This window comes from Tinamus guttatus, unplaced genomic scaffold (assembly GCF_059628265.1).
Source record: "Tinamus guttatus ecotype Peru unplaced genomic scaffold, ASM5962826v1 Tinamus_guttatus_pri_ptg000254l, whole genome shotgun sequence".
Lineage (NCBI taxonomy): Eukaryota > Metazoa > Chordata > Aves > Tinamiformes > Tinamidae > Tinamus > Tinamus guttatus.
This window is the reverse complement of record NW_028288788.1, coordinates 109,994-135,784: the sequence shown is the minus strand read 5'-3', so window position 1 is coordinate 135,784 and position 25,791 is coordinate 109,994. Positions and strand designations below refer to the sequence as shown.

Sequence of the window (25,791 nt, the reverse complement as noted above, 5' to 3'; positions counted from 1 at the left end):
CGGAGGGGGACGGGGCCGCGTCGCCCCCGCGGCCGCCCCGGCTCTGTCCGCAGCGGCGTCGCCCGGGGGGACCCGGCAGGACCCGCCGCGGCCGCCCCGGCTCCTGGGCGTCCCCGGAGCGGGTCTCGTCCCCGCGCCCCGGCCCCTCCGCCCGCCCCCCGAGGCCGCGGCCCCCAGCGCAGCTCCGGGGGCTGCCCCGGGCGGGCGGGTGGCCGGGGGGCTCTGCCGGAGCCCGCAGACACCCCGAGCCGCGGCCCTCGGCGCCGGCTCCGGGCCGCCCTTGGGGAAGTCCCGTCTCAGCCCCCGGGTCTGGGCTGCGAGTCCTGGGGGCTCCTGGGGACGCTGCGGCCACTCGGGTCCCCTCGTCCGTCCCGCTCCCTCCCCGGACCCCGGGGCGCCGCGGCCGGAGCCGCAGCCGCCCAGACCTGTCGCTGTCCCCGGACCTGTCGCTGTCCCTGTCCCCGCGCGGGGCGTCCCCCGACCCCCTCGCATCGCAGGGGGTTCCGCAGAGCCCCCCCGGCCCGGTGCCTCGCGCTGCGGCCCCGGGGACGGGCTGCGAGCCGGGCCCCACAGCGCCCGTGGGCACCGGAGCGGCGCGACGGGACCCGCAGCCCCCCCGAGCGCGGCGCTTTGGGGCCGCAAAGCCCCGGGCACAACCCGGGGGCGGGAGGGGGGGTCCCCGCGGTGCCGCCGCGTCCCGCCCGCTGTCACCGAGCGGCGACGGCCCCGCCCGGGCTGGGACCACCCCGAGGGGCGGCGGCTGCGCGCGGGGCCGCGGCGCGGATGGGGCTGCCCGCGCTGCTCGCCTTCCTGCACGCCGCCTTCTTCGGCGATGAGGTACCGGCTACCGGGGCACCTGCCGGGCCGGGGGCGACCGGGGGCCGTGGGGGGTATTTTCCCTGTTCCGCCGCCCCCCTCCGCCTCTCTCCTTTATTCCTTTCTTCCCGTCGCTGCAGCGAGCGCGGCGGGGGCTGCGGCGCGGGGAGGGGGGTCCGTGGAACCGGGGGGCGACGGGGCCCTGCCCGGGGTGGGGGGGTGCGGGCGGGGGGGCCGCCGGGCTGGGCGGGATGCGCGGATGCTGCGGCGGGAGGGGGGGCAGGATGCGGCCGCGCTGGGCCCGGCGCTGCGGCGCTGAATGCAGGGGCGGGGGGGCGGGTTGTGAGACCCTCACCGTGGCACCTGCCGCCCGCACCGGGCCCGTCTCCATCCCTGTGGGTCACACTGAGACCCCCCCGGGAACTGCCCCCCAAAACCTGTCCCCCCCCCGCATCGCCGCTGCCTCCCGCAGCCCCCGCCGGGGCCGTCGCCCCTCCCCGAGGCCTCGGGGCTGCTGCCTTGGTCCGAGCCCCTCCCTGAGCCCCCAGGGCCAGCTCGTGGGTGGGAGCGTTTCCCCGCGCCGGGGCCCCGGAGCCTCCGCACGGCTGGTGATGCCGAGGCGGGCGGGGGGGGACACAGAGGACACCCGAAGATCGCGCCCCCCCCCCCGGGCCCTGCCGCAGCCCCGGGTTTGTCTGCGGGCGCCGGGACGTGCGGGCAGGAGCCTGGGCGTGGGGGGGCAGCGATGCGGGAATGTGCTGCACGGGGGGGTGTCGTGTTCATGCGTGTGCCCACGCGTGTGCTCGTGCACACTCAGCGGGTGCTCGTGCACGTCCGCGCGCGCGGCCGGCGGGCGCTCCCCGGGGGCAGCTTGGCCTTGCCCGGGGCTCCCCCGGGCCACCGTGTCAATTAGCGGCGCGGGTGACAACACGCTGTTTGTTTAACGTCCCCGGGGGCGCGGGGGCCGCAGATGCGGCTGCTGCGCAGGGGGGGCCGCGGCCTCGGGCGGGCGCTGCGGGGACGGGAGCGGCCGCGGTGCCCGGGGCTGCGGGCAGGGGCTGCTGGAGCCCCCTCGAGACCTGCAGGCCCCGCCGGCTCCGTGGGCAGGACGCGGGCAGGGCACCGCAAAGGGCAGCGCGGAGGTCGAGCCCCGCAGGCCGGGCAGTGCGGTGGGCAGCGCGGTGGGCAGCGCCGTGCAACGTGCAGCGGGTGACAGTGCAGCGGGTGACAGTGCAGAGGGTGACAGCGCAGAGGGTGACAGCGCAGAGGGTGACAGTGCAGAGGGTGGCAGTGCAGAGGGTGACAGCGCAGAGGGTGACAGCGCAGCAGGCAGTGCGGATGCTGCTTCTCCACCCTCGTCTCCTGCAGCATCTGCCCCTTCCTGGGACCTTCCTGGCCAGAGCCAGGTCCCCGGGAGCCCCCCAGGTGGGACCGCAGCCGCGGAGGCTCCGGTTGGGGGCGGCGGGGGCGGCGGGAGCGGGGCGGGGACCGCGGTCACCGGCGCCGCAGCCCCGGCTCCCCCTTCCCCGGCTCTGTCTAGACGCTTCGCAACTGCAGGTGCCTTCGTGGCAGCCCCTCCCCGCGGGCTGCAGCGCCCAGCGCCGCCCCAGTCCTCCCTGCAAGGGGCCCCGGAGTCCGGGAGATCAGATCCTCCCCCTCTTTTCTCCCTCCCCTTCCCCCAATTTAGCCCCCGGCCCAAGGCAGGGGGTGATGGAGGAGCCGGGCAGGAAGGGCCGGCGCAGGCGCCGCAGCCGCAGGGATGCGCCCGGCGGTCCAGGGCCGCGCGGAGCCACCCTGCTCTGCGCCTGTCGCCATGGCAACAGGAAGGAGACAGGCCGCATCCTGCATCCCACCCTGCAGCCACATCCCGCATCCTGTATTGCGCATCCCAACCTGTAATCGCATCCCGCACCCTGTATTGTGCATCCTGCATTCCAGCCTGCATCCCATACTGTGCCTCCCGCATCCAGCACCCCATCTTGTGTATCCTGCATCCCACCCTGTGCATCCCACATCCCTTTTCCCTGCGTCTCGGCTGGGGAGGGGAAGTGATGGGGATGGGGGAGGTTTTTTGGGGAGGTTGTTGAAAGCTGCTGCTGCAGCCCCCGGGCGACTGTGACTGAGGACAGACAAAGGCGACGTTTCGTCATCACAGCCATATGCATCACGCACACGCATGCATGAGCGTGCACACGCATGCGGACGTGTGCAAGGACACGCACATGCAGACGTATGCATTGCGTGTATACGTGAGCGTGCACATGCGTGCGGCCACGTGTGCTCGCGGGGCTGCCTGCAGCCGCAGCCCTGCGCACACGTGTGTGCACAGCACACGCGGCCCCGTGACGCAGCGAGGGGGGTCCCTGCCGCCCGCCTGGCGCGCTCGGGGCCCTGTCCCCGTCCCTCCCACACGTGTGTCGGTACCGAGCGTGGCAGCACCGCGGGCACGAGGCGGCTGCGGCGCCGGAGCGGCCGGGAGGGGGGTTGTGGCCGGGGGCTGCCAGCGGGACCTGAGGGCCGGGGCTGGAGGATGGGGGCACAATGAGGGCTGGGGATCCTCTGGGAAGAGCCAGGGAGGCCCCAGGGTGAAGGGGGATAAGGGAAGGAGGGGATCGGGAAGGGATGAGAAGACAAAAGGGAGACAAAGGGGAAGGGAGGGACGGTGGGAGCCACCGACGGAGAGGGAGACGTGGCCAGGGAACACAAGACCCCCCTGTGCCAGGGGCACCCAGGGCGTGGGGCTGCACTGCGGGCTGGGGGCTGCAGCGGGCCCAGGCGTCCGGGCACCCATGTCCGTCCTCGCAGGCCGCGGAGGAGCTGAAGATGTCGGGCTCCATCGCCTCGTACGAGCAGCTCGTGCGGCAGGTGGAGGCGCTCAAGAAGGAGAACAGCCACCTGCGGCGCGAGCTGCAGGACAACTCGCACCACCTCTCCAAGCTCGAGAATGAGACCTCGGACATGAAGGTGAGCCCGGAGCCGGGGTCCGCCAGGGATGCCCCTTCCACCCCCGTGGTGCCCCCCTCTGACGGGTTCCTGTGGGTTTCAGGAGGTCCTGAAGCACCTGCAGGGCAAGTTGGAGCAGGAGGCCCGGGTCATGGTGTCCTCGGGGCAGACGGAGGTCCTGGAGCAGCTCAGAGGTGGGTGGCAGCACCTTGGCCCCGGTCACAGAGCCCATTGCCCCTTCCCTCTGCCCCCTGTCACCGCCGCCTCCGTCCCCAGCCCTGCAGATGGACATCTCCAGCCTCTACAACCTCAAGTTCCCGGCGGCCGCGCTGGTGCCGGAGCTGGCCGAGGAGATGCCGCTGCCCGCACCGCGGGGCAAGGACGGCGCCGGGGACCCAAGCAGGGCCACCCTGCGCATCCTCGAGGAGCTGGACCGCGAGAGGTGACCCGGCTTGTCCCCATGCACGGGGTGCTCGTGCCGGGGCTGTGCCCGCCACGACGCCCCGCTGACAGGCACCATCCCGCGTGTCCAGGTGCTTCCTGCTGGGCGAGATGGAGAAGGAGGAGAAGGAGAAGGGCTGGTACTACACGCAGCTGCAGAGCCTCTCCAAGCGCCTGGACGAGCTGCCGCACGTGGAGACGGTGAGTGGGGCCGGCCGCGGTGCCCGGCCCGGCCCGGCGCTCCGTGACAGCCGCCCTCGCCCCGCAGTTCTCCATGCAGATGGATCTCATCCGGCAGCAGCTGGAGTTCGAGGCGCAGCACATCCGCGCGCTCATGGAGGAGCGCTTCGGCACGGCCGACGAGATGGTGCAGCGGGCGCAGGTCGGCGCCCTCCTCCTGCCCTTGTCCCCCATGTCCTGGGTTATCCTCATCCCTGTGCACCCGTGTCCCCATCTCTCCCTGTCCCGTGCACCCTTGCACGCAGCGTTCCCTGCCCGGAGCCTCCTCATTCCCAGCGCTTTGCAGCCTGTGCCATTGCACCCTGGTGCCCTGCTGTCCCTATGCCTTGTCCCCAGCTTTCCCCCTCCCTGGATGCCCTCGTCGCCAGCTCCCAGGGCTGCGTGTCCCCAGCGCGCACTGACGCCCGCTCCGTTTACACAGATCCGGGCGTCGCGGCTGGAGCAGATCGACAAGGAGCTCATGGAGGCGCAGGACAAGGTGCAGCAGCCGGAGCCGCAGGTACCGGGGCTGAGCACGGAGCTGCCGGGGCCGCCGGCCCCTTCGCGGCCCCGCGGCGCCTCGGCCGGGCTTTGTGCGGCGCGGGCACCGTGAAATGGGCAGTTGCCATGGAGACCAGAAGTAGGCCACGGCGCGGCGGGCGGGCGCCGCGCGGCATCTGCCAGCGCCCCGAGTGGGAGGCACCGGCGGCCCCGGCGCAGCCCCCGCGTCCGGCACGGCCTCGGTGTCACCCCCGCGCCGGGACGGCCCCTCCATGGGCCCAGCAGCACCTCATCCTGCACAGCCCCTCCGTCACCGCCATGTCCTGCACGGCCCCTCCGTCACCACCATGTCCTGCATGGCCCCTTCATCACCCCCATGTCCTGCATGGCCCCTCCGTCACCCCCATGTCCTGCACACCCTCTCCGTCACATCCCTGTCCTGCAAGGTCCCTCCATCGCAACCCTGTCCTGCACAGCCCCTCCGTCACCCCCATGTCCTGCACGGCCCCTCCAGCACCCTCATGTCCTTCATGGCCCCTCCATCACCCCTATGTCCTGCACAGCCCCTCCGTCACCACCATGTCCTGCATGGCCCCTCCATCACCACCATGTCCTGCACACCCTCTCCATCACATCCCTGTCCTGCAAGGTCCCTCCATCCCAACTCTGTCCTGCACGGCCCCTTCATCACCCCCATGTCCTGCACGGCCCCTCCATCACCCCCATGTCCTGCACGGCCCCTCCGTCACCCCCATGTCCTGCATGGCCCCTCCGTCACTCCCATGTCCTGCACAGCCCCTCCATCACCTGCAGGTCCTGCACAGCTTCTCCATCATCCGTGTGTCCCACACGGCCTCTCCATCACCCCCATGTCCTGCACAGTCCCTCCATCACCCCTATGATGTCCTGCACGGCCCCTCCAGCACCCACAGGTCCTGCACAGCTTCTCCATCATCCCTGTGTCCCACACGGCCTCTCCATTGCCCCTCAGTCCTTTTCCATGCCCCCCTGGGCCTGCACATCCACGTCGTCATCCCCCAAGTCCTACACGGCCCCTCCATCACCCCGTCAACACATTATCCCTCCATCTCCATGTCCTATAAAGCCCCTCCAGTGTCCCCTGTCCCCAGATGCCTCCACTCCCCCAGGTCTCCTCATCACCCCTGCCCGGCCCTGCTGTCACCTCTGCTCATCCTCCCACACGAGCTCTGATGCGGTCCCCACATCCCACTTGCTCTGTGTCCCCGCTCTGCCCTTCCCTGGCACAACCCCACAACAACCCTGCCCGCTCAGCCCCTTTTCAGCCCCAAAATCCCCCGGTGGCACCTGGGGAAGGAGCCGCTGCGGCGCGGGGGGCCGGGCACGTCCCCCATCGCGCTGCCACGTGGCCCCGCTCGTCCCCTGCTCCGCAGCTCTGCGCGAAGCTGCCGGGCCTGGAGGAGGACGGCGACCTGGAGCTGCCCACCCATCCCGACGACGGCACCCTGGGCAGCAGCAAGGTAGGAGCCGTCCCCGCCGTCCCCGCGCCCGCCGCGGCCTCGTCCCGGTTGACACGCGCTCCCCGCCGCAGGTGGAGGTTGTCTTCTGGCTCCTGTCCATGCTGGCGACGCGGGACAAGGACGACATGTCGCGCACGCTGCTGGCCATGTCGAGCTCGCAGGAGAGCTGCGTGGCCATGCGCAAGTCGGGCTGCCTGCCCCTGCTCATCCAGATCCTGCACGACACGGACCGCGAGCCGGGGCCGCCCGAGAGCCCCGCGGGCGCCAAGGACGCCCGCATGCGCGCCAACGCCGCCCTGCACAACATCGTCTTCTCGCAGCCCGACGAGGGCCAGGCCAAGAAGGAGATGCGGGTGCTGCACGTGCTCGAGCAGATCCGCTCCTACTCCGAGACCTGCTGGGACTGGCTGCAGATGCAGAGCTGCGAGGGGGGCAAGGGCCCCGAGGGCGGCGCGGGTACGGGCACCGCGGGCACCGCGCGGTGCAGGGCTGGCACAGGGGCACCGGGGCCCTCCGGTGCTCAGCGTCCTCCCCGCTCCTCCCGCAGCCCCGGTGCCCATCGAGCCCCAGATCTGCCAGGCCACCTGCGCCATCATGAAGCTCTCCTTCGACGAGGAGTACCGGCGCGCCATGAACGAGCTGGGTGAGCTCCGGCCCCGCGTGGTGCTACGGGGCAGCCCACGTCCCCACGCGTCCCCCGTGTCACCCCCCCGTTCCCCAGGGCGGGTGGCAGCGGGGAGGTCCCGCGTCACGCGCGCCCCGTGTCACCCCGCAGGCGGCCTGCAGGCGGTGGCCGAGCTGCTGCAGGTGGACTACGAGATGCACAGGATGACGAGCGACCCGCTGAACCTGGCGCTGCGGCGCTACGCGGGCATGGCCCTCACCAACCTCACCTTCGGCGACGTGGTCAACAAGGTGCGGGGAGGGGACGGCGGGGACGCGGCGGGGACGCGGCGGGGCCCGCGCTCACGGCGCTCTCCTCCCCGCAGGCCACGCTCTGCTCCCGCCGCGGCTGCATGGAGGCCATCGTGGCCCAGCTGGCCTCGGACAGCGAGGAGCTGCACCAGGTTGGCACATGGGGACGGGGACAGGCCGGGGGACACCCTGGGGACACCGTGCAGGGGCCCACGCGCCGCTCTGCCCTTCCAGGTGGTCTCCAGCATCCTGAGGAACCTGTCGTGGCGCGCGGACATCAACAGCAAGAAGGTGCTGCGGGAGGTGGGCAGCGTGGCCGGGCTCACGCAGTGCGCGCTGCACGCCACCAAGGTGAGGCCGGGCCCCGCGCCCCGCGCGCCCCGCGGCCGCGGCGCCGGGGCTGACGCGGCGCTGTGCCCCGCGCAGGAGTCGACGCTCAAGAGCGTGCTGAGCGCGCTCTGGAACCTCTCGGCGCACAGCACGGAGAACAAGGCGGCCATCTGCGTGGTGGAGGGCGCCCTGGGCTTCCTGGTGAGCACCCTCACCTACAAGTGCCAGAGCAACTCGCTGGCCATCATCGAGAGCGGCGGCGGCATCCTCCGCAACGTCTCCAGCCTCGTCGCCACGCGCGAGGACTACCGGTGAGCGGGGGACGAGGCGCTCCCGCGGCCGCGAGGCCACCCAAGGGTGCTCTGGGGGGTCCCATCTGGCTCGTCCCGTGGGAGCTCCCTCCTGCTGCAAGGGGCTTGGAGCACCGGGGTGCGGAGCAGGGAGAGGATGCAGTCCCCATGGGGACGTGCCATGCGCCCCCCTGCCCATGGGGACGTGGGTGTCCTGGAGGCTGCCGCGTGGCCCCCCAGGTCCCCCTCGCCGCGGGGCTCACGGCCGGGGTGTCTCGCAGGCAGGTGCTCCGGGACCACAACTGCCTGCAGACGCTGCTGCAGCACCTGCGCTCGCACAGCCTCACCATCGTGAGCAACGCGTGCGGCACCCTCTGGAACCTCTCGGCGCGCAGCCCCAAGGACCAGGAGCTGCTCTGGGACCTGGGGGCGGTCAGCATGCTGCGCAACCTCATCCACTCCAAGCACAAGATGATCGCCATGGGCAGCGCCGCCGCGCTCCGCAACCTGCTCACCAACCGGCCCCCCAAGTACAAGGACGCGGCCGTTATCTCCCCGGGCTCCTGCATGCCCTCCCTCTACATGCGCAAGCAGAAGGCTCTGGAGGCCGAGCTGGATGCCAAGCACTTGGCCGAGACCTTCGACACCATGGAGAAGCAGAGCCTGAAGAGCCAGAGCGCGAAGAAGCCGCTGCGGCACATGGAGAGCCTGGTGAAGGACTACGCCTCCGACTCGGGCTGCTTTGACGACGACGAGGTGCCCAACGTGTCCAGCGGCGTGGAGACGGCGAACGCCTCCGTCCTCTCCATGTTCCTCAACTCCTCCTTCCTCCAAGGTCAGGCTCTGCCCCGGGCTCTTGCTCAGAGGAGATGCCCGGAGCCGGAGAAGGACACGGGCAGCAAGACGGCCGAGCCCAGGAAGCCCCCGTTGCCGGAGGACGACGTCTCGCTGGCGGCCGAGAAGCTGGCCAACAAGATCTCCAGCACGGTGGCCAAGATCGACAAGCTGGTGGAAGACATCTCCACCATGCACACGTCCTCGGACGACAGCTTCAGCCTCAGCTCGGAGGACCACGGCCTGGACTGGCAGTACGGGGCCGAGGAGGCGCGCGAGGCGCGCGCGCAGTCCTGCTCGCCCTGCCGCCTCTCGGACGCGGGCGGCTTCGCCAAGCGCGAGGGCCTGAGCCGCGCGCGGGCCCTGCTGCGCATCAAGGCGGCCTCCACCAGCCTGTCCAACGACAGCCTCAACAGCGGCAGCACCAGCGACGGCTACTGCACCAAGGAGCACATGAAGCCCTGCACCCGCGCGCCCTTCCTCGACTACCGCGAGGAGCTGCAGCGCTACCAGAAGCGGCCCAGCAGGCTCGACCTCAAGAACATCCTCGGCGGCAAAGCCGAGCGCGTGGAGCCGCCCGCGCCCAAGGCCAAGGAGCCGGCGGAGCCGGACAAGCCGGAGCAGAGGGAGCTGCCCGAGAGAGCCAAGAAGATGGTGACCTTCCCCAGTGCCAAGGCGCTGGACAAGGAGCCCGAATGGAAGAAGGAGGCGGGCGGCAAGCTCCCCTCCGACGCGCAGGTGCATACGATCAAGCTCTCCCCGTCCTACCAGCACATCCCGCTGCTGGAGAACCTGGCCAAGAGCAGCTCGGCCACCAGTGCCGGGGGCCTGGCCGGCCACCACCCCTCGCTGCTGGGCAGGAAGCAGGCCTGGCTGCCCCCCGCGCTGCTGCAGACGGCCGAGAGCCTCAGCAAGATCCCGGAGAAGCTGCCGGCGCCGGCGCCCGCCGCCGCGGAGCAGGAGTCGGTGCAGAAGTACTCGGTGGAGGACACCCCGATCTGCTTCTCGCGGTGCAGCTCGCTCTCGTCGCTCTCCTCGGCCGACAACGTGCTGGACGGGCAGAGCCACAGCGAGAACGACATCGACAGCGACTCCTCCCTGGAGATCATCGAGATGGAGGACGGGGAGCCCGAGGACGGGAGGCAGCAGAAGGAGAAGGCGGCGGATCCGGGCCCAACCACTCCAGTGGGGATTTCGCAGCCCATCAGCATCCCCTTTCCGAAGCGTGACAAGGTCTTCCTGCGGGAGACGTCCCCATCTCGCCACGAGGACCTCACGCCCTCGAGCTCCTCGGAGAACTACATCCAGGAGACGCCGCTGGTGATGAGCCGCTGCAGCTCCGTGAGCTCCCTGGGCAGCTTCGAGAGCCCCTCCATCGCCAGCTCCATCCAGAGCGACCCTTGCAGCGAGATGATCAGCGGCACCATCAGCCCCAGCGAGCTGCCCGACAGCCCCGGGCAGACCATGCCGCCCAGCCGCAGCAAGACGCCGCTCTTCGAGCTGGGCTGCCAGCCGGAGAAGGAGACCAGCCAGTTCAACATCCAGTGGGAGAACAACGTCAAGAAGTTCATGGAGATCACGGACTTCAAGGAGCGCTTCCAGCTGCCGCAGGACCTGGACTCCATGGTCTACTTCACGGTGGAGAAACCCAACGAGAACTTCTCCTGCGCGTCCAGCCTCAGCGCCCTGCCCCTCCACGAGCACTACGTGCAGAAGGACGTGGAGCTCAAGCTGATGCCCACCTTCCCGGAGAAGAACAGCCTCAACTTCGTGGCCCACGAGAAGCGGGAGGAGAGGCGGGACGAGCGGTTCCTGGAGGGCCGGCGGCGGGCGGAGCGCGCGGAGCCCAACTCCGACGACGACATCGAGATCCTCAAGGAGTGCATCAACTCGGCCATGCCCTCCCGCTTCCGCAAGGTGAAGACGTCGCTGCTCTCGGGCCAGGTGCTGCACCCGCACACCAAGAAGGCCGTGCACGTGCCCGTCTACATGTTGGTGCCGGCGCCGTCCCACGCGGGCGTCCCCAGGCACCTGCGAGCTGCCGCCCGCGACCTCTTCAAGGACGACGACTCCTGCACCGACTCGGCGGACGGCACCGCGGTGAACTTCTCCAGCGCCGCCTCGCTGAGCGACGAGACCCTCCGCTACCCGGCCAAGGAGGAGCCCGAGCAGGGCCCCGCAAAGAGGACGGAGAGGCGGGAGGCCGGGCAGCGCAGCCGGGCCGAGGGGCAGCGGGAGCCGGGGAGGAGATCGTCCTCCGGCAGCTCCGCGCGGAGCCGCGGCGCCGAGGCCAAGCGGGGCCGGGCGGCCTCCCGGAGCGGCGGCAGCCTGGAGCGGGACGCGGGGCGGCGGGACGGCGCCCGCGAGGACGACGTGGCCTTCCAGTCGCTGTGCCACACCACGCCGACGGAGGAGGCCGTCTACTGCTTCTATGAGCGCGACTCGGACGAGGCGCCCGACGCCGCGGGCGGCAGCGCCCGGCCCGGCCGGACCCCGCGCGCGGAGCGACGCAGCGGCCCCGTCTGCCGCCCGGAGCCCGATAGCGGCGCCCGGCCGGCACCCGGCAAAGCCAAAGCGGCGGCCAAGCCACAGCACAACCTCATTGCGGACGAGACGCCGCCGTGCTACTCGCTCAGCTCCTCCATGAGCTCCCTGAGCGACGCCGAGCTCTCCGCGGGCGAGGGCCGGGCGCAGCCGTACGGCAAAGCGGCCCGGGCGCGGGCCGGGACGGCGCCGGCGCGCGGCGGCTCCCCCGACTCGCTCAGCCTCCGCTCCGAGGACGACCTGCTGCAGAAATGCATCGGCTCGGCCATGCCCAAGCGGCGGCGGCCCTCGGTGCGGCGCCGCGCCGCCGAGCGCAAGACCAAGCTCAAGGGCTCCGGCGCAAAGAGCGTGGGCGGCAGGAAGGCCGAGGGCCGGCTCCATCCTGCCGAGGATGCCGGATCCGACCGCGGCTCCGACCTGGACAGCGTGGAGTGGAAAGCCATCCAGGAGGGCGCCAACTCCATCGTCACCTGGCTGCACCAGGCTGCCGCGTCCCTGTCGCGGGAGCCGTCCTCCGAGTCCGACTCCATCCTCTCCTTCATGTCGGGGCTCTCGGTTGGCTCCACCTTGCAGCTCTCCCTGGAGAGGAAGGAGAAGAAACGGCCCCGGGGCCCGGAGGCCGACAAGAGGGAGCACACCAAGGGCGTCCCGCCGGGCAAGAAGCCACCGGAGCCCCGGGCCGCGGGCGGCCGCGGCGCCGGGACGGCCCGGAGCCCGGCCCCGCAGAAGCCCGTGCCCAACCTGCCCGTGGTTTTCCGCGGCAGGACCGTCATCTACATGCCCAGCCTGGCCAAGGATGCCGCCAGCCCACAGTCCACCCCCAAGAAGAGGGCGGCAGCGGCGGCCAAGGCCGAGACGCCGGCCAAGAACCCGGCTCTGAGCCAGCAGCGCTCGCGGAGCCTCCACCGGCTGGGCAAGGCGTCGGAGCTGGGCGAGCTGGCGCTGCCCAAGCGCAGCACCACGCCGCCCGCGCGCATGGCCAAGGGGCCGCCGTCCTCGGGCTCGTCCCGCACCTCCACCCCGTCGCAGCCTGCGCCCAAGAAGCTGCCGTCGCCCTCGCAGCTGGCCAAGCCGGGCCCGGCCAACAAGGCGGGCGGCGCCGCGTCCCCGCCGGGCAGAGCGGCGGCCCCCAAGTCGCCGGCGCCGAGGCAGCCCAAGACGCAGAAGTCGCCGGTGCGCATCCCCTTCATGCAGAAGCCCAGCAAGAAGGCGCTGCCGGGCCGGGGCGCGCTGCCGGCGCTGGAGGAGCACGCGGGCAGCGCCAAGGCGCGCGGTGCTGGCACGGGCGGGCGCGCGGGGCCGGCCGGCGGGCGGCTGGAGCTGGTGCGGGTGGCGTCGGCGCGCGCCGCCGGCGGCGACTCGGAGCGCTCCGGCTTCCTGCGCCAGCTCACCTTCATCAAGGAGTCGTCCAGCCTGCTGCTGCGGCACCGCGCGGAGCCGCCGCCGGCACCGGGCGCCGCGCCACCGCGCAGCCGCGCCGCCCTGCCCGCCGTCTTCCTCTGCTCGTCCCGCTGCGACGAGCTCAAGGCGGCCAAGGCGGCACCGGGCACCCCCCGGGTGCCAAACGGGCCCAAAGCGCCGCGGAGAACCAGCTCGGAGAGCCCGTCGCGGCTGCCGGTGAAGAGCGGCGGCAGCGGGGCCCCCGAGCCCTTCAAGCGCTACTCGTCCTCGCCCAACATCAGCGTGGCCCGCAGGGCCAGCAGCCCCTCGTCCGTGCGCTCAGCTGCCTCCGAGGCCACCGCGCCGCGCCGGCCACCGCAGCCCCCGGTGGCACCGAAGGCGCCGGCGCCGACGATGAAGGGCACGTGGCGGCGGATCCGCGACGAGGACATCCCGCACATCCTCAAGAGCACCCTGCCCTCCTCGGCGCTGCCGCTGGCCAGCGCCGCGGAGGAGGAGGAGGAGGAGGAGGAAGAGGCAGCGCCGAGCGCCGGGGCCCTGCGGAAGACGAGCGACGCCGTGGTGCAGACCGAGGACTTCGCCACCACCAAGACCAACTCCAGCACGTCGCCGACGCTGGAGAGCCGCGCGGGGCCCGAGCGCGGCCGCGGCGCCGGCCCCGCCAAGGGCACCCTGCCCATCTTCGGGCACGAGGCCGCGGGCGGCGGCAGCTTCCCGGGCAGCCGGCACGGCTCCCCCAGCCGCGCCGCCCGCGTCTCCCCCTTCAACTACGTGCCCAGCCCCATGGCCCTGCCCGCCGCGGCCGACAAGGCGGTGGAGAAAATCCCGGCCTAGAGCCACCCGGGGAGCGACGGAGCGGGAAGAGACCCCGGAGCAGCAGCAGCAGCCGCCCCTCCGCCGCGGACCCCGCCGGGACAGTTTGGATGGGGAAGGGGACGCTGGGTGGCCGGAGGACCCGCTCCCCATCCCGCCTTTGGAGACACTTCCCTGGCACTGGAGGCAGCAGGAGGCTTTCCCGGGAGCTCCACAGCCCTTTGCGGGATGCGGCAACGCCGGCACCGGGGAGGGCTCCCAGAAAACCGCGGCGCCGCTGCACGCGCTTCCGCTCACGCACCGGCACCACCACCCGCTCCGGCACTAAGCAGCTACTTTATTAACAAAAGGCAAAGGAGCGGGGTCCATCCCCCGGCTCGGGATCGTAGCTCGGGATCGTAGCTCGGGATTGCAGCGGGAAGAGCCCTGGGGAGGGTCCGGGTGCTGTCGAGCGCAGAGGCACCCGCGTCGCTGCGAGGGGGCAGCCGCCAGGCCGGGGAGCTGCAGGGTGCGGAGGGATCCGGGTGCTGATCCGGGTGCTGCTCCGGGTGCTGCTCCGGGCCAGGGCACCCAGCTCCAGGGAAAGGGTCTGGGCACCCACCCCGGCCGCACCGCCCTGGTGCCGCCCCACGGACACGGGTCCATCCAGGACTGGACTACGCCCGCACGGCCCCCCCGGGCTCGGGAAGCAGCACCCCCCACCCCATCCCGTGCCACGGCCTCCCCCGATCCCGGTGTTCCCTCGTCCCCCCCATCCCGGCTCCAGCTCCTGCAGCCACCAGCGTTTCCTCGGATAGGGCAGCTGGGGACACCCACGGGGGCTGCCAGGGGCACAGGGACGTCCTGGGAGGTGGCGCTAGGGGACACCGGGGCAGTGGCCGCAGGCGGGAGGTCCCGGGGGACATGGGCACCCCCTGCTCCCACGGGGGCTCAGAGGTGGCAGCCGGGTCCCCTCCCGGTCCCAGCATGACCTGGGGCCACCGAAACCCCCGGCCGTGAGTGGGACCAGGTTGGGACGTGCAGCCCGGGGGGACGGGGACCCCAAGGACCCCGGGGAGCCGCTGCCCCCTCCGTGTACCCGGCTGCAGCCCCCGTGTCCAACCGGCTCCCCCGGTTCCCAGCACCGGCTCCGGGTCCCCTCCGTGGAGCAGCGCTGGGGCTGGCGGCCCCTTCCCTGCTCCCGGTGCCCCCCTGTCCCCAGCGCTGTATGTATGTACTAAGGATGTTATTTTACCGGGACTCTGGACAGTATTAAAAATTAAAGACGAACCTATGTAAATAGGACGGGCTGGTCTGTGCGTCCGGGGCAGCCGGAGCGCAGGGTCTTCTGGATCCACTTGCGGTTCTTCACCACCGACGTGGCCACCGGCGGCTTGAAGGGGTCCGTGGCGTTGGGGCCGGTGAAGGAAATGACACCGGCCACGGCCGCCTTCCTCCCGCACACCAAGGGGCCCCCGGAGTCGCCCTGCGCACAGGAGCCTTCGGATCCCGCCGGGATTCCCGCCCCGGCAGGGGGATCCCGCAGGATCGGCCTCACCTTGGTGGGCGCCGAGCCCTTTCGGTAGCCCTCAAAGCAGATCATGGTGGGGGCGATGCCGCCGTTCCAGAAGCGGCTGTTGTTGCACATGCGGCTGTCCACGACGTCGACCTGCAGCTGCTGCAGCCGGCGCGAGAGGCGCCCGGCGCGGCCCGCGCCCCAGCCGGCCACGCTGCACGAGTCGCCGGCCGCCGGCTCGCGCCGCCGCAGCCCCACGAGCCGCCGCGTCCGGCCCAGCGGCACCTTCCGCTCGAGCTGCGGGCGGCGGCGCCGCGAGCGTCGCGGCGAGGACGAGCGGGTGAGAAAAGGAAGCGGCGCCCGCCCGCCCGCCGCGGCGCTCGCTCGCTCGCTGCTCTGCCCGCGGCTCCGGCGCCTCCTCCGCGCCGCATCCTCGCGCCCTTGCGAGGCCTCCCCGCGCCACCCCTACCTGCAGCAGCAGCAGGTCGTTCTCCAGGGTGTCGCGGCGGTAGCCGGGGTGCGGGCAGAGCGCGCGGATGCCGAACGTCTGCGCCGGGGGCTGCTTCTCGTCCAGGCTGTGCAGCCCCACGACCACCTTCCACTCGTGGCCGCTGCGGGAGCCGCCGTGAGCGCCCGAGCGGCCCCGGGCGCCCCGCGCCGCGTGGCCCGGCCGCGCTCACCCCGCGGGGACGCAGTGCGCGGCCGTGAGCACCCAGCGCGGGTGAACGAGGGCGCCGCCGCACGCGTGGAGCCGCCGGCGCTGCACGGACACCAGGTAGGGCCGCGAGTGCGGCTCGGCCTCCTCGCCGCCGATGACAGAGCCCCGCGCTGCGGGGAGAAACGCGGCGTCCGGGGGTGCCGCCGCACGGGGACGGGAGCCGGGGGGACCCCGCTGCGCGTGGAGCAGCCAGAGCCCCGCGAGGATCCCCGGGGCTGCCCCGCTCACCCGCGTGGCCCGCGGCGGGGAGCAGCAGCGCCAGCAGCAGCACCAGGCTCCTCTCGGCCCCCATGGCGGCCCCGCTCCTGCTCGCAGGCAGCTCGCACGGTGCTCGGCGCCCCGACCGCGTGTGAAAGCCGAGGGCAGGCGCCGCGGCAGGAAGCGTCTGCGGCACCGCGAAAACAACCCCCCGTGGGGCACAACGGCTCCCAGCGCCGCTTCTGGGCCCGCCAGGACATCGTTCCCAGCCCGCCAGCCCCATCCCCGTCCCCTCTGGTCACCCCATGCAGATCCCTTCTGGCGGCGGCAGGACGCGCATTGGGGGACAGCCGGATCATGACACAGGGCAGTGCCCGGGGTTTTGCTGTGCAAAATAACCCCCCAAGTGACCTCCGTGCATGAGCTGGGGGCAGAGAGCGGCCTGGGATCCTCCCTGCCCAGCTCCACAGCAAGGGCACATGGAGGGGGATGCAGGTCACATCGTCCCGTCATAGAATCATCACAGAATGCTGAGGGTTGGAAGGGACCTCTCGAGGTCACCTAGTCCAACCCCCTGCACACGCAGGGTCACCTAGAGCACGTGGCACAGGGCTGCGTCCAAGCGGGTTTGAAGATCTCCAGAGAAGGAGACTCCACAACCTCTCTGGGCAGCCTGTTCCAGTGCTCTGGCACCCTCACTGGGAAGAAATTTTTCCTTAAGTTCCTGTGGAACTTTTGGTGTTTCAGTTTGTGGCCATTTCCTCTAGTTCTGTCCGTGGCCACCACTGAAAAGAGGCCGGCACCATCCTCCTCACTGCCTCCCTTGAGGTACTTCTAGACACTGCTCAGGTCCCCTCTCAGCCTTCTCTTCTCCAGCTGAACAGGCCCAGCTCCCTCAGCCTCTCCTCATAGGGCAGATGTTCCAGGCCCCTGATCATCCTCGTAGCCCTGCGCTGGCCTCTCTCCAGCAGCTCCACTGTCACTCCGTCACTGTTGGGTTCGTGAGACGCAGCCCCAGCCCTTGTGGTGCCCGTGGCAAAAGCAACCGGCAGCGACGTGTTTTCCACCACCATTTTTATTAGCAGATGACACAGCCCCGCTCACACCCGCGTTATGGGGACGGCCAGGACAACCCCCCACCCCAATTAGGGTTTTCTCAGGGTATCCAGGAGCTTCTTGCAGAAGAACTCGTTTCCACAGTCCAGCTCACTGAGGTGCTGCAGAACCAGGGGCATTTTGTCCTTCTCCATGTGCACCGGGACGACCTTGGTGCCGGATTCCTGAAGGCTGCGGTGCAGGGTCCGCTCAGAGACCCGCTGGCACCACGGGACAAGCCGGACAGGACGACGACGGCCACGCGGCTGCTCTGAATGACCCGCGCGGCCGTCAGCACGAGGGGCGCCCCGGCCGCTCGGTCCTGGTGCTCCGCGTAGCCCCGGAATCCCTCCTTCTCCAAGAGCTTCGCGATGTCCGAGGCGACGCCGCTGTCCTGGGGGCAGCGCCAGACGGAGAAGCCGTAGGCGAAGCGGCGGCGCCGGCTCGCGCACGCGTCACGGAGCGGGGGACAACGGCGAGGGCAGCGGCAACGGCTCCGGTGCACGGAGTACCAATGGCGCCGCCGCTCCGGCGGCTCCCCGGGAGGCTGCGGGCGCCGGAGCCGATGCCGGCGGGGCCGTCAGCGCGCGCTCTGCCGCATGCGCTCCACGCTGCGCTCCAGGTCACGGCCCGCGCGCCGCAGCGCCTCGCAGCCCGCGCGCAGCCGCCCGCCGCTCTCCTGCAGCCGCTGGTTGAGCTCCACGTAGCGGCGGCTCTGCCCGAAGAGGCTCTCGACGCCCTCGGCGGCGCCTGCGGCGGGAGGCGGCGGCTCAGGGGTGCCCCGTGCGTGTCCCCATGGGGACCCCCCGGTGCCATCTCACCTGCGGGCGGCTCCGCGGGCGGCGCCAGGACGGGGTCGCGGGCGCGGGCGCCGCTCACGTCCTCCAGCAGCTGCTCGGGGCCCGGCGGCCGCGGCCGCGTGGGCAGCACCCGCTTGGCCTTGGCGCTCATGGCGGGACCGGCTCCCCCTGCGGCGCCCGCGGACACGCGGACGGGTGGACGGAGCGTCCTGCCGCCCCCGGGGACCCCCCCGAGCCACGGGGGACCCGCCCCCCACCAAAGAGAGGGACGGACCCCCCCGAGCGCCCTTGGGACCCCCGCGTGCCCCCCTAGACGGACAGACCGACCAACCCCCCCAAGTACAGACGGACCTGCCACCCTCGGCGCAGGGAGGCCCCCCCGGGCGGACGGACCGACCTCCCGGCCCTCGAGGACAGACAACCCCCCCTCTGCCCCTCAGACGGACGGACGGACCCCCCCGTCCGGCCTACCCAGACCGACCCCCACCCATTGCCTTCCCCCGCCCCGCAGACACGTGACGTCCATGACCGCCCCCCGCCGCCGGCAGCCGCGCACCTCACCCGCCGCCGCTCCCCTCGCGGCCGCCGTAGCGCCCAGGGCCACGCCCACTTCCGCCTCGCCTCGCGCCCTCACGGGGCCACGTCACGTCACCGCCCGCCAGGCCCCGCCCCTCCTCGCGTTGCCGTGATAGGCCCCGCCCCCTCGCGTTACCACGACAGGCCCCGCCCCCTTCATCGCGTTTCCATGACAGGCCCCGCCCCCTTCCTCGCGTTTCCATGACAGGCCCCGCCCCCTCCTCGCGTTGCCATGACAGGCCCCGCCCCTCGTGTTGCCATGACAAGCCCCGCCCCTCCTCGCGTTGCCATGACGACCCCCCCCCCGCAGGGATCACACGGCAGCGGCGGCTCCGGGGGGGGTTTATTACGTCGTGCCCCCCGCCCCCGTGCCCGGAAGCGGGGCGGGGGCGGAAGCGGAAGCGCCTCACTCGTCCCGCGGCGGCTCCGGTGCCGGGTCCCGCTCGGCGGCGGCTGCGGGGGGAGAAGGGGGCGGAGTCACGACTCGCCCCGCCCCCCGGCGGCGCCGCGGCCGCGGCTCGGGCTCTAGCGCTGCGGGCGGGGCGGGGCGGGCGGGGCGGCCCCCGGCTCTTACGTGCGGGCGGCGCCGCCAGGCGGGCGCGGCTGCGGGCCAGGGAGCGCAGCACTGCGGGAGACAGCGACCGTCACGGGCACGGCGGGGCGCCGCGGGGCGGGGACACGGGACGGGGACACGGGACTGGGACCTGGGACACGGGACTGGGACCTGGACTCGCCATTGGGATACAGGGACATGGGACACGGGACGGGGACACGGGACACGGGACTGGGACATGGACTCGCTATGGGGATACAGGCACAGGGACACGGGACATGGGATGGGGACACGGGACTGGGACGCAGGACATGGACACACCATGGGGATACAGGCACAAGGACGTGGGATGGGGACATGGGACACGGGACATGGGATGGGGACACGGGACAGGGACCTGGGACACGGGACTGGGACACAGGACTTGCCATTGGGATACAGGGACATGGGACGGGGACACGGGACATGGGACTGGGACATGGACTCGCCATTGGGATACAGGGACACGGGACACGGGACTGGGACACGGGACACGGGACTGGGACATGGACTCGCTATGGGGATACAGGCACAGGGACATGGGACATGGGACAGGGACACAGGACTGGGACGCAGGACATGGACACACCATGGGGATACAGGCACAAGGACGTGGGATGGGGACATGGGACACGGGACATGGGATGGGGACACGGGACAGGGACACAGGACTGGGACATAGACACGCTATAGGGATACAGGCACAGGGACACGGGACATGGAACTAAGACACGGGACTGGGACATGGACACGCCATGGGGATACAGGCACAGGGATGTGGGACACGGGATGGGGACACGGGACTGGGACAGGGACATGGATACGCTATGGGGATACAGATATGAGGACATGAGACGGGGACACGGGACAGGAACACAGGACTGGGACATGGGACACCAGACATGGGACACGGGACAGGGACACAGGACGGGGACATGGACACGCTATGGGGATACAGGCACAGGGATGTGGGACATGGGATGGGGACATGGGACTGGGACAGGGACATGGACACGCTATGGGGATACACATATGAGGACATGGGATGGGGACACGGGACGGGAACACAGGACTGGGACATGGGACACGGGACAGGGACACAGGACATGGACACGCTATGGCAATACAGGCACGGGAATGCAGGACTGGGACATGGGATGGGGACATGGACACGCTATGAGGATACAGGCACGGGGACATGGGACTCGGACAGGGACATGGATATGGGGATACAGATATGGGAACATGGGACTGGGACACGGAATGGTGACACAGACACACTATGGGGATACAGGCACAGGGATGTGGGACACGGGGATGTGGAGATGCAGGACAGGGACACCAGATGGGACAGGGTCATGGACACGGTGACACAGAGGGACATAAGAGACACGGGACACGTGATGGTGACACGGGATAGGGACACGGAGACGTGATGGGGAAAGAGCTCAGCGACATGGTGACACGTGACAGGGACACGAGACACGGGATGGGGATGTGAGGATAGAGAGACATGGGGTGGGGGACATGGACACGGGGACACAGAGCGACACATGACGGAGACGTGATGGAGACACGCGATGGGGACACGGAGACACGGGGGCCATGGACATGGTGACATGGGAACACGGGGCAGGAACACGGCCCCGTGATGGGGACACACACGGGGGCCGCGCTACCTTCGCGGGTGACGATGGTGGCGGCGTCGAGCGCGCGGGTGCCCAGGGCGCCGAGCGCGGCGTCCAGCGCGCGGTGGTGCTTGAGGAAGCAGGGCCGGATGAGGCGCTGGTAGAGCAGCTGGGCGCCGCTGCAGCGCCCGGGCGCCATGCACCACAGCAGGAACACGCACTGCGGGCACGGCCGCGTCACCGCGCGGCCACCCCGCGGGACACGGGGGTGCGCCCGGGTGTCCCTGGGGATGGGCACGGCCGCCCCATGGGACACGGGGGTGCTCCAGTATGTCCCTGGGGACAGGCAGGGCCACCCCATGGGACACAGGGGTGCTCCCAAATGTCCCTGGGGACGGGCACGGCCACCCCATGGGACACCCGCCAGCCCCCGCTGTGACGGGGGTGATCCCGGGTGTCCCTGGGGACAGGCAGGGCCACCCCATGGGACACAGGGGTGCTCCAGTATGTCCCTGGGGACGGGCATGGCCACCCCATGGGAGACGGGGGGTGCTCCCAAATGTCCCTGGGGACGGGCACGGCCGCCCCATGGGACACGGGGGGTGCTCCCAAATGTCCCTGGGGACGGGCACGGCCGCCCCATGGGACACGGGGGTGCTCCAGTATGTCCCTGGGGACAGGCAGGGCCACCCCATGGGGCACAGGGGTGCTCCCAAATGTCCCTGGGGACAGGCACGGCCACCCCATGGGAGACGGGGGTGCTCCAGTATGTCCCTGGGGACAGGCAGGGCCACCCCATGGGGCACAGGGGTGCTCCCAAATGTCCCTGGGGACGGGCACGGCCACCCCATGGGACACCCGCCAGCGCCCGCTGTGACAGGGGTGATCCCGGGTGTCCCTGGGGATGGGCACGGCAACCCCATGGGACATGGGGGTGCTCCTGTATGTCCCTGGGGACAGGCAGGGCCACCCCATGGGACATGGGGGTGCTCCCGGGTGTCCCTAGGGACGGGCACGGCCACCCCATGGGACACCTGCCAGCACCTGCTGCGCCAGGGGTGTCCCCATATGTCCCTGGGGATGGGCACGGCTGCCCCGTGGGACACGGGCGTGCTCCCTCCCGTATGTCACTGGGGACGGGCACAGTCCCCACACTGTGTCGCTGGGGATGGGCACGACCACCCCCATGTGTCACCAACCACCCCCTGTGGTACCGGGGACTGGTGCAGACCCTTCCTGCATCACTGGGGACGGACATGGGGTCCCACGTGTCACCAGGGACGGGCACAGCCACCCCATGTCATGGGGATGAGCACGGACCCCCCACACACATCACCAGGGATGAGCATGGCCACCCCTGTGTGTCACTGACCACCCCCTGTGGCACCAGGGACAGGCACGGCCACTCTGTGTCACTGGGGACGGTCCCCCCCTCCTGTGTCACTGGGGACAAGCACAGCCCTCATTTCACCCCAACTGCCCCCCAAGTCACCATGGCCACCCCACGTCACCGGGGATGGGCATGGACCCCACATGGGGGTCACGGGGGACCAGCACAGCCACCCCATGTCACCAGGGAAGGACATGGACCCCCCTGCATCACTCCAACCATCCCCCATGTCACTGGGGACAGGCACGGCCCCCTGTGTCACACCAACTCCCCCCATGTCACCAGGGACGGGCATGGCCCCCCACGTGTCACCAGGCACAGACAGAGCCCCCGTGTCACTGGGGACAGGCACAGAGCCCCCTGCGTCACCAGGGATGGACATGTCCCCCCCAATCCCACCAACTGCCTCCCGTGTGACCAGGGACAGCCACGGCCCCCCCGCAGTGTCACCGCCCGTGGGGACACGTCCCGCCGGCCCGGCCGCAGCGTCACCTTCCCCGCGTAGTAGAAGGGGAACCAGTAGAGGAAGGTGTCGGAGAAGAACTCGGCGACGCTGAAGACGCCGTAGACCACCCAGTACGTGAGCCACGTGGTGTCGTCCTCCTTGCTCGAGCTCTCGATGGCCTTGATGCTGCGGGGACACGAGGGCCCCGCTCCGGCTCCGTGCGTCCCGGTGTCCCGGTGTCCCGGCACGGCCTTTCGCGGGGGGCGGCGCGGGCACTTACGAGACGTACGCGGGGTACACGAAGCCGATGAGGTTGCAGAGCAGCGCGGCGCCGTAGCCGAACGCCAGGTACAGCCCCAGGAAGGCGACGGAGCCTGGACGGGGGAGACGGGAGAGCGGATTTGGGCACGGGCACCCGCGGTCCCTGCGCACGTCAGGCTCCACGTGCACCCGGAGCGGCCGCACGGATGCCCCGGGCAGCCTGGCCTGGTCCCTGCTCCCGAGGGAATATCCGTGTGCATCCACGGACTCGGCCAAGCCCGGTTGGCATCAGAGACGCCCCAGCACTTGGTTCTGCCACCGTTTGTCCCCCCTTGAGCCGGCAGGGATGTTCCCGTAGAAAACTCCGAGCTTGTGACACAGACCGGCCTGGAGGCGCGCGGAGAGCGGGGATGTGAACGCTCCGGCCCGCGGCACGGGGACCAAGGGCTCCATGGGGCAGCTCCAGCTCCGGACGCTGCTCCGGCCCCGGCTTCGCCAAGCTCCGAGCTGCCCGGCACCTCCAAACCCGGACACTGCATGGGGACAAGCCAGGGAGCCACCACACTGGGGGAAAGGGACAGCCCGGGGGACCGGCCGGGACAGGTCCTGCCTCCCGCAGCCCTCCGGGAAGGGCAATCCGAGCCCGTTCTCCTCAGAGTAAAACAAGTCATTAAGTTAGATGGAAGCTGAGGCTTTGGTTCTCGGGAGCCTCCCGGAGTCTCCGGCCTGTGGGAGGGAGTTTGCAGGGCCCAAGCTGCCAAAACTGCCCGTGGGAAGGAGCCTTCACGGGAAAACCGGGCCCTGCTCTGAGCACCGGGGCTCCTGCATCCCTGCATCCCGGCTGCGCAGGCACCGGCCAAGACCCGACCCAGACACGGCCACGGGAAGGACGTTCACAATCGCATCCCAGCTCCCACACGCTCCGTTCCCGACACCGCTCCGTGCGCGAGAGCCTCTTATTCCGCAGGGCGCAGCAAAGCCGGGGCTTAGCCCCCCCTGTGACCGGCATTAGAGGAAGCCCTTGCCTGCCCGCAAGGTCGGATTATCCCGGATCTGTGCACGGCAACGTTCCCTTTCCCTGGTCCTCACTACCAGGCACCGCGGTGGCTCGGGGTCTTTCCAAGGGGAAAAGCAGGAGCAACAACATTTCCCTATGGTTCCCACGGAGCGGTGGCCTCCCTTGAAGGAGGCCAGTGGGCCGGCTCCAACAGGTCCTGGATGCTGAGGATGGGATTTAGGGGCTGCCGGAGGGTCCTTCCCGGCCGGCACAACCACAGGCACCAGCTCCACGGAGCCCCCGCACTTTCCCTACCCGCAGATATATCCGAGCGCAACCGGAGCGCCGGGATGTGCTCCCGGGAAGACACCTGAGCGCCCGGCATCGCTCCCAAGCACAACCGGCTGGGCCGCACGTGCCCGTTCACACACGTGTATCCAAACAGAGCGGAAAAATGAGCCGGGCGGCAGGCGGAGAGCGGGGGCAGAGCCGGGAAGGTGCACGCGGAGGGTTCGCGGGCTGCCCGGAGGCGACGCGCGGGGAGATAAGGGCAGGTTTCTCGTTAATGAGCAAACAGGATCCGCCTGACGAGACGACCTCTGCCCGGGCGCGCTCCTCGGAGCCGCCACAGTCACCACAGCCCCCTCGAGCCGAGGTTTCCCACGCAATCCCACCGGGAAAGCCACCGCGCGGCCGGGAAGCGCCAGGGCCGTGGGCGGGAGCCCCCCAACACGACCACCCACCCCGGGGTCCCCCAGCTCCAGGGCAGAGCCCAGAGGAGACCCCATGGGGCAGTAGGGTCGCTATGGGGCAGAGGGAACCCCTCCAGGGCAGGGAGACCCCATGGGGCAGGGCCTCTCTATGGGACAGGGAGTCAGTATAGGGTGGGGGCTCTCTATGGGGCACGGGCTCTCTATGAGGCAGGGAGGCCTTATGGGGCAGTCGATTCTCTATAGGGCAGGGTCTCTCTATGGGGCAGGGGTGTCCCTGTAGGGCAGAGGGGTCCGTGTGGGGCGGAGGCTCTCTATGAGGCAGGGAGCTTCTATGGGGGAGGGTCTATGTATAGGGCAGGGAGCTCCTATGGGGCAGGGTTTTTCTATAGGACAGGGTCTTTCTATAGGGCAGGGAGTCCCCAGGGGCCGGGTCTCTATATAGAGGAGGGTCTTTCTATAGGGCAGGGAGTCCCTATGGGGCAGGGTCTCTATATAGGGGAGAGTTTCTCTATAGGGCAGGGTCCCTCTATGGGACGAGGAGCCCCCATAGGGCAGGGTATCTCTCTGGGGCAGGGTCTCTCCCTAGGGCAGGGTCTCCGCAGGGGGCAGCCCTCTCTCTAGGGCAGGGTCTCTCTGGGGCAGGGTCTCTCTCTGGGGCAGGGTCTCTCTCTAGGGCAGGGTCTCTCTGTGGGGCAGGGTCTCTCTCTAGGGCAGGGTCTCTCTAGGGCAGGGTCTCTCTCTAGGGCAGGGTCTCTGTGGGGCAGGGTCTCTCTGTGGGGCAGGGTCTCTCTCTAGGGCAGGGTCTCTCTCTGGGGCAGGGTCTCTCTGGGGCAGGGTCTCTCTGTGGGGCAGGGTCTCTCCCTAGGGCAGGGTCTCTCTGTGGGGCAGGGTCTCCCTAGGGCAGGGTCTCCCTCTGGGGCAGGGTCTCTCTGTGGGGCAGGGTCTCCCTAGGGCAGGGTCTCCCTCTGGGGCAGGGTCTCTCTCTAGGGCAGGGTCTCTCCCTAGGGCAGGGTCTCTGTGGGGCAGGGTCTCCCTAGGGCAGGGTCTCTCTAGGGCAGGGTCTCTCTAGGGCAGGGTCTCCCTCTGGGGCAGGGTCTCTCTCTAGGGCAGGGTCTCTCTGTGGGGCAGGGTCTCTCCCTGGGGCAGGTCTCCCTGCAGGGGGGCGCACCTGAGGCCAGGTAGAGCCGCCGCACGCCCGTGCGCGCCTCGAGGCGGCCCAGCAGGTCGGCGAGCGGCCCGGGCCGCTCCAGGACGCGCTGCAGGCGCTGCGGCAACGAGCCCATGGCCGCGGCCGGCTCCGACCCGCTCCGCTCCCGGTCCCGGTCCCGGTCCCCCGC

The 25,791-nt window shown here is 70.7% G+C and overlaps 3 protein-coding genes across 3 annotated transcripts; 1 reads left to right on the top strand and 2 right to left on the bottom strand.

Moving 5' to 3' along the window:
• The first annotated feature begins 762 nt into the window (after positions 1-762).
• On the top strand, positions 763-13,567 carry APC2 (APC regulator of Wnt signaling pathway 2). Its single transcript, XM_088526718.1, has 15 exons — positions 763-837; positions 3,622-3,780; positions 3,863-3,953; positions 4,036-4,201; positions 4,293-4,401; positions 4,469-4,582; positions 4,862-4,939; positions 6,333-6,419; positions 6,491-6,875; positions 6,967-7,062; positions 7,195-7,334; positions 7,409-7,486; positions 7,569-7,685; positions 7,761-7,975; positions 8,236-13,567. The coding sequence occupies exons 1-15, from the start codon at positions 784-786 to the stop codon at positions 13,565-13,567; spliced, it is 7,221 nt and encodes a 2,406-aa protein (XP_088382844.1). The 5' UTR covers positions 763-783.
• A 1,199-nt stretch (positions 13,568-14,766) lies between these two features.
• On the bottom strand, positions 14,767-16,051 carry GZMM (granzyme M). The gene is made up of 5 exons (XM_088526810.1): positions 15,988-16,051; positions 15,722-15,869; positions 15,511-15,652; positions 15,084-15,338; positions 14,767-15,011 (listed from the first exon to the last, which is right to left on the bottom strand). The coding sequence occupies exons 1-5, from the start codon at positions 16,049-16,051 to the stop codon at positions 14,817-14,819; spliced, it is 804 nt and encodes a 267-aa protein (XP_088382936.1). The 3' UTR covers positions 14,767-14,816.
• Positions 16,052-18,834: 2,783 nt separating this feature from the next.
• Positions 18,835-25,747, bottom strand: REEP6 (receptor accessory protein 6). The gene is made up of 6 exons (XM_088526809.1): positions 25,623-25,747; positions 22,764-22,857; positions 22,531-22,669; positions 20,700-20,868; positions 19,003-19,053; positions 18,835-18,881 (listed from the first exon to the last, which is right to left on the bottom strand). The coding sequence occupies exons 1-6, from the start codon at positions 25,735-25,737 to the stop codon at positions 18,835-18,837; spliced, it is 615 nt and encodes a 204-aa protein (XP_088382935.1). The 5' UTR covers positions 25,738-25,747.
• Positions 25,748-25,791: the final 44 nt, after the last annotated feature.